Source organism: Gobio gobio (genome assembly GCF_949357685.1).
Source record: "Gobio gobio genome assembly, chromosome: 8".
NCBI classification, from domain to species: Eukaryota; Metazoa; Chordata; class Actinopteri; order Cypriniformes; family Gobionidae; genus Gobio; species Gobio gobio.
The window spans coordinates 43,678,477-43,690,519 of NC_137114.1; the positions used below are offsets into that span (position 1 = coordinate 43,678,477).

Below are 12,043 nucleotides of genomic sequence, written 5' to 3' on the forward strand. Positions count from 1 at the left end.
AATAAAAATAAAAAAAACAATTCAATCAGGAAAAGCTTTAAGCATAAAATGTTCATGGGTGTAGGTTTAATGATTTTACAAACATTTGACATATTAAATAAATATCATTCAGTGTCCAATGTGCAGCAGCTTTTCCCACATAGACCCTTTTCACAGACTGTGATGATGCGTTTTAATGGTCATCAATATCGTAAATCCTGCAACGTGTTTTTTTTTTATTTATTTTTTTATGTATGTACATTTATAACACTAATACTTTGTATTATATTACTTGTGCATCAAATTACAAAAATCAAGCTACCGCTGCTGTGAGAGTGTTTCTAATAAAGCGTCTATGGGAGTGATAGTTAAAATTAACATCTTTCTCTCTTTTCACTGCAGTTATCAATCTCACTTTAATTTTTCCATCTTTTTGAAAGTTGTGAAATCACTATTGTGGAGTTTTTCTTTTGCTATTTGAGCAAATGGAGACACAAAAATATATATTTAATGTATTCTCTCATTCACCGCTATAAGAGTTAACCCTATGACGACTTCAGCTTCGGAAACCCAGAAATGTGAAAAGGGTCTATGCTCTTTTCACATAACGAAATCTTCTCTAATCCCACCTGTTACATTTATTAATCATGGGAATGACATTAACATTTGACTTCTACTCAGGCCAGCCAAACACCAGCACCACTGACAGATGAAGAGGAGATGGAGGAAGAATATTAACATCCAACAGGAAAAAGAATAAAGTATTTGAAGGAAATAAAGATGACTATAAAAAATGTAAATAAATGTATTTAACAGCTGTGGTGGTGGTTATAGCATATATCTCGGACTACCATCTGGCAGCATCCTTCCATTCCATTCAATAATCCGTTTTCAGAAAGTGTGATGATGGGTATAGGAGTGTCATAAATGCGTCCAACCACTGGAAATCCTAAAGGAAATTCGAATTATTAGGTTACTTCTAGAGGATTATCAAGTGAACGTCAGGATCCTGTTTAAAAGGACATGCCAGTTTTGTCACTTTGACAGTGTCCTCATGATGGAAATATGAGCAATGAATGTTCCTGCAAAGAATGCTTTTCTTACTTTGCATTTTTGTCAAGTGGCAGAAAATTTAATTTGTTTTAAGTAAGCTTGGCTTACTTTAGATTTAGATTAAATTTATAATTTTTTTATATTTATACTTGAAATACGACCAAACTACTCAGTAAGAAAAGCATTTGTGGCGTTTGAATGAATGAATAAAGTATTTAAACACTGCTGGTGCTTTAAAAAGGGGGAGGAGAACGAAAGAAACTCTGGGTTTACCAAAGAAAACCTGCTCCTGACCAGGTTAGGTTCACAGAGTAAGTTACCCTGGTAACTGACTCTGAGTACAAGTTACCTCTCTTTCAGAAACGGGCTTGGCTTACCCTGCTTTCTCGGGTTTGACATACCTCCCATTCTGAAACAGAAAACCCAGAGTTTCCCTTATTTCAGGGTTAACATACTCAGAGTTTTCACTTAACCTCCTTTCTGAAACGGGCCCCAGATGATCCAGAGAGAGCTCACCCTTCAGTTGAGAGACACAGTGTTGTGGTCTGACTCCACCACAGTACTTACCTGGATACAGTCAGAGTCCTGCAGATACAAGGTGTTTGTAGGGACTCGTGTATCTGAGATTCAGGAGCTGATGGATCACCGGTCAAGGAGGTATGTGGACACACAGAATAACCCTGCCGACGCTATAACCAGAGGGATGACACTCTCCAACCTAGCCAAGCCAATCCAATTCAGCCAAGGTCCTGCCTTCCTTTGGCTACCACGTGAGAGTTGGCCAGCCACAACTTCTTTCGTGGAGGTCCAAGATGAGACAGAAATGAAGAGGTCTGCGTTCTGTGGCATTATGTCAGTCATTACGGCTTCAGAGATCCCAGCCGCTGAAGACCACTCTACCTTTGAAGATCTCCTTGAGGCAACGAGTAGGTCACTGCATGGGGTGGCCTCCCAGTCAAGCGCCCGCAGTGCAGATGACTATGCAGAAGCAGAACTCCAAATCCTTCAGAGAGCACAGTATGATAGCTTTCCAGACGAAATCAAGTGCTTAAAAACAGGGAAAGCACTTCCATCCAGCAGTCGGCTCTTGTCACTTGTACGACGTCTCTAGGGGCCTTATACGAGTAGGTGGTAGGTTGTGCCGTTCTACCAGTCTGGAAGAAGATGTTGTACACCCAATTGTGCTAGAGCCTAAGCACCATATTACCAAACTTATCATACGACAGTTTGACAACAAGTTACTCCATTCTGGATCTGAGAGGGTCTTTGCAGAGCTCCGACGCAAGTTTTGGATCCTCCAAGGCCGCGAAGCTGTGCGTCGTCATCAGAGATCCTGCCCAGAGTGCCAGAAATGGAGAGCAAAGCCTGTTATTCCCAAGATGGCAGATCTGCCCCCTTGTCGTCTCCGCCTCCTGAAGCCTCCATTTTATTCAACAGGAGTAGATTGCTTTGGCCCGTTCCAGGTCAAGCGAGGTCGGAGTACCGAAAAGAGATGGGGAATAGTTTTTAAGTGTATGACCACCAGGTGCATTCACTTGGATGTGCTGCCCAACATGGATACCGACTCGTTCCTTATGTCACTCAGAAGGTTCATGGCTAGACGGGGAACTCCCTTCGAGCTTCTCTCTGACTGTGGGACCAACTTCCGTGGAGGGGAGTGTGAGCTCAAAGCAAGTTTTGAGGTCATGTGCAAAGAGCTGCAGACCAAGTTGTCTAAGCACCAGATCCGTTTCCAGTTCAATCCACCAAATGCACCTCACTTTGGTGGAGCCTGGGAGCGGGAAGTAAGATCCATTAAAGAGCACCTATCTTGGCATTTAAAATGTTCCAAATATTGTTTTAGAAGTCCCCAACAACAGTTTTGCATGCATGCAATGACAAAAAAGACTTTAGTTTTCTTATAATATGCATTTATTTTTACCTGTTTTGACAGCGATTCTCAAATGATTCCTTTAGTGATTCACTTTTCAAAACCCCGCCTTTACGTGACGCTAATCTGCGGTGATTGGTCCGATGACCCAGTCAGTTGTGATTGGTATAGTTCCGGAAACGGAACGCCCATCAAAGTCTTATAGTGACAGTAATTTGTTAATATGTGTCAGGAGTTATGAATATGAAAACCGCGTCGGAACCGTTTGATTGTAATATGAAGCCTCAGCTGATCTCATTCATAAAAAAACTCCTCTATTCTCCTCATGAAGACTCGCGACAAATCAACATCCCTCAGGGCTTTTAGTTCAAAAGTGTGCAGATGAGGAGACATATTGATAGATTTTCATATGTCTGTGTCAAATTTCTAAACAGAGGAGTATTTTTTATTCAATACTTCCTCAAAATGCGCAGATATAGCCTAATCATGAGCGATTGAGTCTCTTATATGTTGTTTTCAATTCATCCTGGCAGCCGGAGGGCGCTCTGTGCACATGTAGTCCATATGGTACAGACAGACGAAGAAGAACCATGTGCCATAATAGAAGTCCATAATAAAAGCTTCCTGAGATCGCGAAACATGCAAATAGAGACATTTGACGATTAAATAAACACACAATCAATTGTCTTCAAGCCACTTAGTCTTCAAATGCTCATCCTTGGGCAGATGAAAAAAGTTTGCTTTTGAGTCACACTTCAGAACACAGCGTCTCGTCGCCATGATGTTTTCTAGTTTTCACTGGCGTCTTGGAGCGCAATAAGTGGGCATATCGTATTCAAATAACTTGACGTCATCTAGTCAGAGAAAAAGCTTCTGTCTTCTAACGATTCTTAAAAATGACTCAGAGTCGACTCTTACTTTTGAAAGAAAATAACTATATATACGGTGTACTGTCATATTTCAAAACTTTGCAGGATGTTTTTGTTCACTTAGATCTGTTACACACTACATGAAAGGTAAATTTCAAAATTCCATGATAGGTGCTCTTTAAGGCTGCACTCTACATTACTCTTGGAGCACAGACAGTGACCGAAGAAGTCTTGCAGACGGTTCTGATTGAGGTAGAGGGAATCCTCAACTCCAAGCCACTGGGCTATGTGTCAACAGATGTAGCCGATGTGGATCCCGTAACCCCTAACTACCTCCTCATGGGGTGGCCCGACTCTTCACTTCCTCAAGTGGTGTACCCTGAGTCTGAGATTCTCAGTCGGAGAAGATGGCGGCACAGTCAGGTGTTAGCTGACCAGTTTTGGACCCATTTCATACGGAACTACTTACCTTTCTTGCAGTCAAGGCAGAAATGGGTAAAGGATACAGAGAACCTCACTGTTGGTACAGTGGTGATGGTAATTGACCAAAGGTTACCTCGTGCGTAGTGGCCCGTGGGACGGGTCACAAAGACCATTAGGAGTGTTGATGGTAAAGTTAGGACTGCTGAGGTGCAGGTGGACAAGAGGACCTCCACCAGACCAGTGGCCAAGCTCATTGAGCTGCCGGCCATCCCGGATAATGCCTCGACAACAGTTCCTGTGGATAGTTGAGCCTTTCTAGAAGATAATTCACATCGTGAATTATGGGGCGGCTGTGCAAAAGGCTCAAGTGATGTGAATCGGTACGGAGCATGTACAGCGAGTGTTCGCTCAGACCACGCCCCCTTTCAGACATGTTGCAACATGTCCTGGCTTGCAGAGAACGGCCGTCAGTTTAGTTTCACTTTATAAGTTAAGCTTCAGGTTGTGTTCGTGTGCGTCAGTGACCACAAGTAAGTTATAATTATATCACATATATACATAAGTTAATATAGGTAATTTATGGTTGAGTTTTACAGTCAGTGACAGCCTTTATCTCTGTTGTACTGTATGTGTAGCTTGTATGCTATTCTTATTGTAGTTTACATTTCAGGACATGTTTAGCACTGTTTATTTAAGTAGCATGGGAGAGTTATTAGCCTCAATTGTGCTTATGATAGTTAATATCTATGTTTATTCCTTTCCTTTAGAACCATACTTACACTGTAAAGCACCAAAGAGAATAGTGCCTGTGCATCTGTATTTTAAATTATATATATTAAACCCTTCAATGAATATCCCTGCCTTCCGTGTCCTGACTAGACACCCCATATTGGTGACTAATTTTCATAACCAGTAGAGCCCCATTACAATTACTCTTATTTTTTTCTGAAATTGAATTTCAGTTACTTCTGAATAATTTATGTAGTTTTATATTATTTATTAGAATTAATTAAAAGAGCCATTTCATGTCTATCCTTGAATCACTCAACTTGTTGAGGTTGATATAGGATTTAGAAAGTAATCAGTAATTAGTAATTAAATACTTTATGGAGAAAGTCCAGGAAATGTGTACATTAATATAATATGAAGATGTAACTAGTAATTAGTTTGTTTTTAGACTAACTTACCCAACACTGCGCTCATGTGTGAGTAACACTACATACATTAAAATAGTATCTACACATTAAAAATAACTTTAAACAATGTACAAAAAGATCAAGAAATCAAAGTACAAGAAATCTTGAAGAAAATACCACTGATGCTATTCTGATAATATAAAATGACATACTATTATCATATTTTTTAATAGAAATGTCATACCTGAGATCAGTCTGTGTTTCTCCAATCTTAAAATGTACAGGTGGATTCATAGACCTGTCACTCCTCATTGACACACAACTGGGCTCTGGATCTGATCGCCTCTGATGAACTGAACTATAACAGAACAAATTAAAATTAATCCTTTGAATTACTAGATTCATAATTTATATTTAAAACGCCAATTTTTTTTTCATTAAAAAGCCCTTTATGAGGAGCCTTTGGTTTTGGTTTTATTGTATTTAAAAAAAAAAAAAAAATTCTAGAGAGAGAGTTCCATCTTATCACTTAAATGGGATTTAGAGAGCGTTTATTTAAAATACCTGCATCCTGGAGAAAACTCTTCATCTCTGGGTGTTTGTGTGTCATCCATGATGAAGCTGAACTCCAACACTGACTCTGGACGGAAATGACAGACACAAAAACATAAACACAGTAATTCAGCTTCATGGATCCTGGGAGTCAGAGAAACCGGACAGATCACTCAAATACACGAATACAATGTTGGTCGTATATTAACACAAATGCAGAAAAACAAGAAAAGAAAGCGAACATAAATGCGGAAGTCACCTGTGGCGTCTTGTGACCTGAACACTCACCTGATCAACATTTAATTACATGCCGATTAAAAAACTCCTCCTCCTTTTCTTTCTAGCTACATGTGCATTCGTGGCTTAGCTTTTATAAAGTTTATGCTAGCTACTAACTTTTGATACTCCGTATAGAATCGAGCTGGTTGTTTAAATGACGAAACATCAGCTGAACATCTACTTTCACTTTTTATTTGAGACGCGAGCGACGATGATGGGTACGCGCTCAAACTCATGAGCGCGTGCACGTTTTGTGCACTTTTCCCTGAAAAAATGATTACAGGCATGCACTTTGTAAGGATAGAGTATAGCAGGTGATCGCTTAATATTCGCTTATGGTGCGGCGAATAAAGCTATTCTGATACTTTTGCGAGTATTGCGGGACTTTCTTTTGTTTTATGTTAAAATGTACAAATCAATTGAATGAATGATTGTACAGCGCTATAGTTTTTGCACTGTGTGTGGAGTTAGCAGACTGTCCCTCACGCTTCGGTCCCATGACCTTCATCAGGCATAGCCTAGCCTACAAACAAACTAAGCACAATCACATTTAAAATCAACTCATGACAATCACTGCAAAGATAATTCATGGATATGATTTTTACTGTAATCATTCTGTAATACATAAAAAAATGTTTTGAGAGCTGTGGGGCTTAATGCAGCATTTCAGTGTGTACATTTTCATGTTTTTTTTTCTTCTTCTTGCACTATCCTGTTTATATTTAATTTGAATAAGGCTCTGTAAATTAATTTTCTTTTGTTAGGGATTTTTTTTATTCACCTGATTTTAGGCCTACATCAAAGATAAATTTACGTCCATGTATATAAAGTACATTTTGCAGCAGTTTTCAAGACTCACCTTTGTAACGTTGATGAATCATAATACTGACATTACTTCAAAAAGATTTACTCATCCCAGACAGATCTTCTCACTTTCTCCAGTTTGATAAATGCATGTTTTTAAATCCCCATTACTTTGTCTCCTCAAAACAGATGAAAGATTTGTCTTTTTTAGCTCACCTTTTTGTGTTCTTTCATTTGTTTTTAATTTGGTATCTTAATTTTATCTTCACATCAGTCATTATTTATCAGACTAAAATACAGTTTTAAAATTGGCAGTGCACAGATTATTATTGTATTTCTTCATTCACATCTCAAAGCTGCAGTCCGCAAGTTTTGCCTCTGTTTGAAACCTGCAATAGCAGTCATTTGTGGAATTATCGTCTTTATGCGGGTTGTGCTTTGGCACAGCTCCTCAGTGCGGATGAATCTAATGTTTTGAGGAGTTTGTCAGTCACACTGATGATGTCATTTGTGCCTTTCTGGATTACAATCCATCATCAAAATGATAAATTGAATCACTCCAGCTGCTGTGAGAAAAGGCTTTAAATGATCCGCCACCTGCAGCATCCTCACATGCGATAGCCTACTAGCCGGACTCCTTCTTTGTACAGATGTGACGCACTGCCGCAAAGACAAACAACGCCATCCTCGAAATGCTTGTGGAAATCCACCAGTTCCTCTCAAATTATAACATTATTACAAGCTTACCGCTGTGAATCGGGCAAAGCTAAGGAGATAGTTTTGAACACTGGCTGGTTATGTACTAGCTCAAAAATTGATTTTGGATTATTTTAAACCAAAAAAAAAAGTTACGACTGCAGGTTTAACATCGAGGCTTTTCAATTCAAGTTATAGAATAATGCAAGAATAAAAATTCATAAATGAAAAAAAGTAATGCAATACTTCTGCTGCTCCCCAAAATGAAAGAAAAACATCTCGACAAATCTTGATAACTCATAGCAACTGTATTTGAACAATAAAGTAAAAACTTTTTCAAACAATAACTTGTATTCTCAGAATGTCCGATTATTTATTTGAGCAAAGATAGCGACCTGATGTTTGCTGCTTTTCACTTCAATGAATATGCATGTGTTTTTTTAAGTGGCTTTTCTGTGTGAAACTCCTTCCACACTGCGAGCAGCTGAACGGTTTTTCTCCAGTTGTGTGAATTCTTTGGTGTTTTGTCAAATGACTCAGTGCTGTAAAGCTCTTCCCACACTCGAAACACATGTGATCCCGGACAGCATTATGTAGTTTTTGGTGCTGTTTCAAATAGTCCGGTCGTGAAAAACTCTTCTCACACAAAGGACACTTGTGGAGCCTGTCATCCGTATGCACCATCAGGTGGCTTTTTAGAATTGATGACGATGTGAATTTCTTACCGCACTGATCACAATGATACGGTTTTTCTCCAGAGTGACGCTGCATATGATAACGGAGACCTGACCGCTGTATGAAGCTCTTCCCACACTGACGGCACGTGTGCGGCTTCTCTCCAGTGTGAATCCTCATGTGTTTGTTCAGGTGGCCTTTCTCTTTGAATCCATATCCACACTGAGCGCATGTGAGCGGTCTTTCTTCAGAGTGGCTTTTCAGATGCTTTCTGAGATATTCAGGTGTGATGAAGGTCTTGCCACACTCCACACAGGCATGAGTTTTCACAGAAGAATGGATCTTCTGGTGCTTTCTGCAATTGGCCAGCCGTGAAAAACTCTTTCCACACACTGGACACAAGTACGGCCTCTCAACTGCGTGAACTGTCAGGTGTTTGTTGAGATACGAAGAGGATCTGAACTTCTTGCCACACTCATCGCAGCTGAAAGGATTTTCATGACAGCGCTGATGACGACTGAGATGAATCTTTTGTGAAAAGCTCTTTCCACACTGATGACATGCGTGAGGTTTCTCTCCAGTGTGTATTCTTGTGTGTCTGTTAAGGTGGCTTTTTAGCATGAAACTCTTTCCACACTGAGGACACGTGTGGAGCTTCTCGCCAGTATGAATTAGTTGGTGCTTTTTAAAGCTTCCTTTTAGTGTGAAACTCTTGCCACACTCAGGGCAAGTGAAATACTTGTTGGTCTTTGTAGTTCTTCTGTTTTGTGATAAATTCTTCTTTGTGAATTTATCATTCTCTTCATTCAGCTCTTGACTTTGCACTTGGACGTCCATTTGGTCTAAAATAAACACATTAAGTATTTAGATTCAGTTTAAAAGATCAAGAGAAAGAAACAGAGGTCAAGTATTTGTGAGCATCAAGTATCAGGTCTGCCATTGCCTTGTTAATACAATCAAATCTGGATATCTGTGATTCAACGGGTAACATGTGAACCAGAACCACAGACAAGACAATAACATCAACACTGTAAACATAAAATGCACACTTTTCCACTGCAGCAAAGACTTTTCATTTTAGTGCATCATTTAGATGCATTGTCTGTATTATTGTATCATATGCTCTGAATTAAACATTTCCTCACTGGTCTGTTTTTAACTCACACCTTGCACTTGTTCAGTCAAAAATAGAAACAAAAATTACCTTTTTTTTTTGATAGTCTGGTCATCATCTGAGGATTTTGGGCTCCCAAAAAAACTGATGTTGGAGTCTGTGGTGTAACTGCAGGTGTGAAATAATGTGTGGCTCAAAGCACCAGATCTGGCAAAATCAAAATATGTCAGAAACACATTAGTATTATATTATACATTAGTAGCATTTGGATAAATGCATGTGCTAATAATTATTATTATTATTTTAAAAGTTTTAATGTATAAATGATACAATATAAACTGCATTAAGTTAGTCCACAGTTGTAAAGCAGAGTTTAAAATCATTGGATAATAAAGATAAATACAGATAGTAAAGAAAAATAAAAGCACAAAATAAGTGTAAACAGGTCAGAATGTTCTGCAGGAAAATATAAAGCCTACTGTCATTTATTTTTTATTGTAAATATTAGAGACTCTTTAAAATCACATAACCGTTATCTCTTCATATATATATATATATATATATATATATATATATATATATATATATATATATATATATATATATATATATATATATATATATATATATATATATAAACAATTTACTGTGCAAATCTGGTTGTTGAATATTTTATTAAAATGCATATTTTAGTCTAAGTTATTGCACTCAGTCTTACTGTTATGATAAACTTTTGCTAAATGGAAATATTAGCATGACATTACATTCATAATATTTACAAAATATAGAGTAAAATATAGGCTAAGTTATGCACTGGGGAAAGCCTCTCTCAAAGCATAAGACGCTAGAATGATCCGTCTATCAGAACATCATGTAATAACGGGACTAGCTTTGGACAGAGTGGCTCATGATAACTGTGAAATTCACCAATCGAACAGAAAATGTACCTGCATTTGGCGTTTCTCCCACGTGTGTATCCGCATCCGCCATCCGTCGACGACGCTCATCAATTCAAACTCTTTACAGCCTCGTCCGCGTCGCTATTAATGACCATTTTCAGCTCGAACCGTCCAAAAATCTCAGCTCTGCACTCGGGGCGTGGCTTACTCATATCAACCCGCCCGCAACTCCTCTCACTGGCTCGGTCATCTTTTAGTCAAATGTGCTCGTAGTTTGTGTAAATTACATGGCATGATGAGTAATGCAATTCTTATGTCGTTGAAAAAGCCTTTAGTAACGCACGGAAAAATATAATTCGTTCACGAATCGGATTTTGCTATTGGGTCTGTGAGGTCTCATATCACCACTTAAAAATAACGACATTTTTTTTATCCTGCAATGTTGTGATGTAAAAAAAAAAAAAAGTCGATATTATGTGGAATATTCTCACTGAAAATGACAATGTACATTTCGTCGTCATATTGATGTATTTTGGTTCTTATGTAACTGTACCATTAACTGTAACTGTATTATAACCAGTAAGACACAATACAATATATACCAGAAAATATAGGCCTCCCCTATACCAGACTGTAGTTCATGAAAATGTCCGCCAGGTGTAGACAAAATTCAACCTTTCAAGATCCATCACTAAGTAAAACGAAAATCACCATTTTCAAAATTTGTGTTGGCTATGGTTACAATATTTTTGATATTTAACTATATATTGGGGCTTTGCACTTCATTTGACAAACACGTCTATGTATTTGATTCTATATGGCACAATATGCTATGTTATCAAATTCTACAATACGGCATAGATGTAAAATGTTTGACAGTTAAATCCATGCACTCATAACAGGTGTGGATGTAAAGTTGGATCAAAAGAACAGAATCCTCTACTCAATGACATGTGGTGAGACAGAGCTGAAGTTTGAGACCAGCACCGCTAAACACAACCAAATCACAATAAACCAAATCATAAAAGAAAGCAAAAAATCATATTTGGACCATTTGAAAATGTAAACAATCATGCCAATAAAGTACTTTAAATTTAAATTGAAGTGAGTGAGTGAGTGAGTGAGTGAGAGAGAGTGAGAGTGAGAGTGCCTGTGAGAAAGATTCATAATTATCATTAAGTCAATTTATGTAATTTGGAAAATTCATGAAATATTAGGATAAAATATAATGCATGGTTTTCTCTCCAAACAGAACATAAGGGTTAATATTAACTGTGACTCTCATCACTGCTTTCTGTTGATGGCTTCACATCAAGAGGAATATGATTCAACATTAATTTACTGTGTTCAGAGGCAGAAAGAAAAAGCAAGAATTGAGAAAATGTGAAGATTTAGGTGGAAACTTTAATAGATCATCATATAAAAATAGCTAAATAAAAAGATTACAGAAATGTTCAGGGAAATATTTATTATATTTGTGGAATAGCTGTTGATTGACAACACATATGGTTCTCAAAGTAAAACTTGAACAAGATTTTCCTATGTTTATATTATATATATATATATATATATATATATATATATATATATATATATATATATATATATATATATATATATATATATATATATATATATATATATATATATTTATTACACATTTTTATTGAAAAATGAAATTTGCATTACTTGCT

The 12,043-nt window shown here is 37.6% G+C and overlaps 2 protein-coding genes across 3 annotated transcripts in view; both read right to left on the minus strand.

Moving 5' to 3' along the window:
* Positions 1-6,371, minus strand: part of LOC307129865 (NACHT, LRR and PYD domains-containing protein 3-like) — a 119,674-nt gene extending 113,303 nt beyond the window's left edge. For both annotated transcript variants that reach the window (XR_013816945.1, XM_079822655.1), the window contains exons 1-3: positions 6,171-6,371; positions 5,895-5,970; positions 5,575-5,688 (exon numbers count right to left, since the gene is read on the minus strand). Coding sequence is in view for 1 of the 2 variants with exons in the window: in XM_079822655.1 (XP_079678781.1) it covers positions 5,575-5,688; positions 5,895-5,944 (164 nt within the window). In the remaining variant the exon portion in view is untranslated. The remainder of the gene's footprint in view (positions 1-5,574; positions 5,689-5,894; positions 5,971-6,170) is intronic.
* A 1,581-nt stretch (positions 6,372-7,952) lies between these two features.
* On the minus strand, positions 7,953-10,560 carry LOC307130118 (uncharacterized protein). Its single transcript, XM_079823001.1, has 3 exons — positions 10,398-10,560; positions 9,541-9,657; positions 7,953-9,178 (listed from the first exon to the last, which is right to left on the minus strand). Exons 2-3 carry the CDS (start codon positions 9,566-9,568, stop codon positions 8,079-8,081), a joined length of 1,128 nt encoding a protein of 375 aa, XP_079679127.1. The 5' UTR covers positions 9,569-9,657; positions 10,398-10,560; the 3' UTR covers positions 7,953-8,078.
* Positions 10,561-12,043: the final 1,483 nt, after the last annotated feature.

Excerpts from the sequence above, each read along its gene's own strand:
- LOC307130118 (XM_079823001.1), bottom strand. The coding sequence starts at position 9,568 with ATGATGACCAGACTATCAAAAAAAAAAG. Across the intron at positions 9,179-9,540 it reads CAGACTATCAAAAAAAAAAG|ACCAAATGGACGTCCAAGTG; the intron begins GTAATTTTTGTT and ends TGTTTATTTTAG.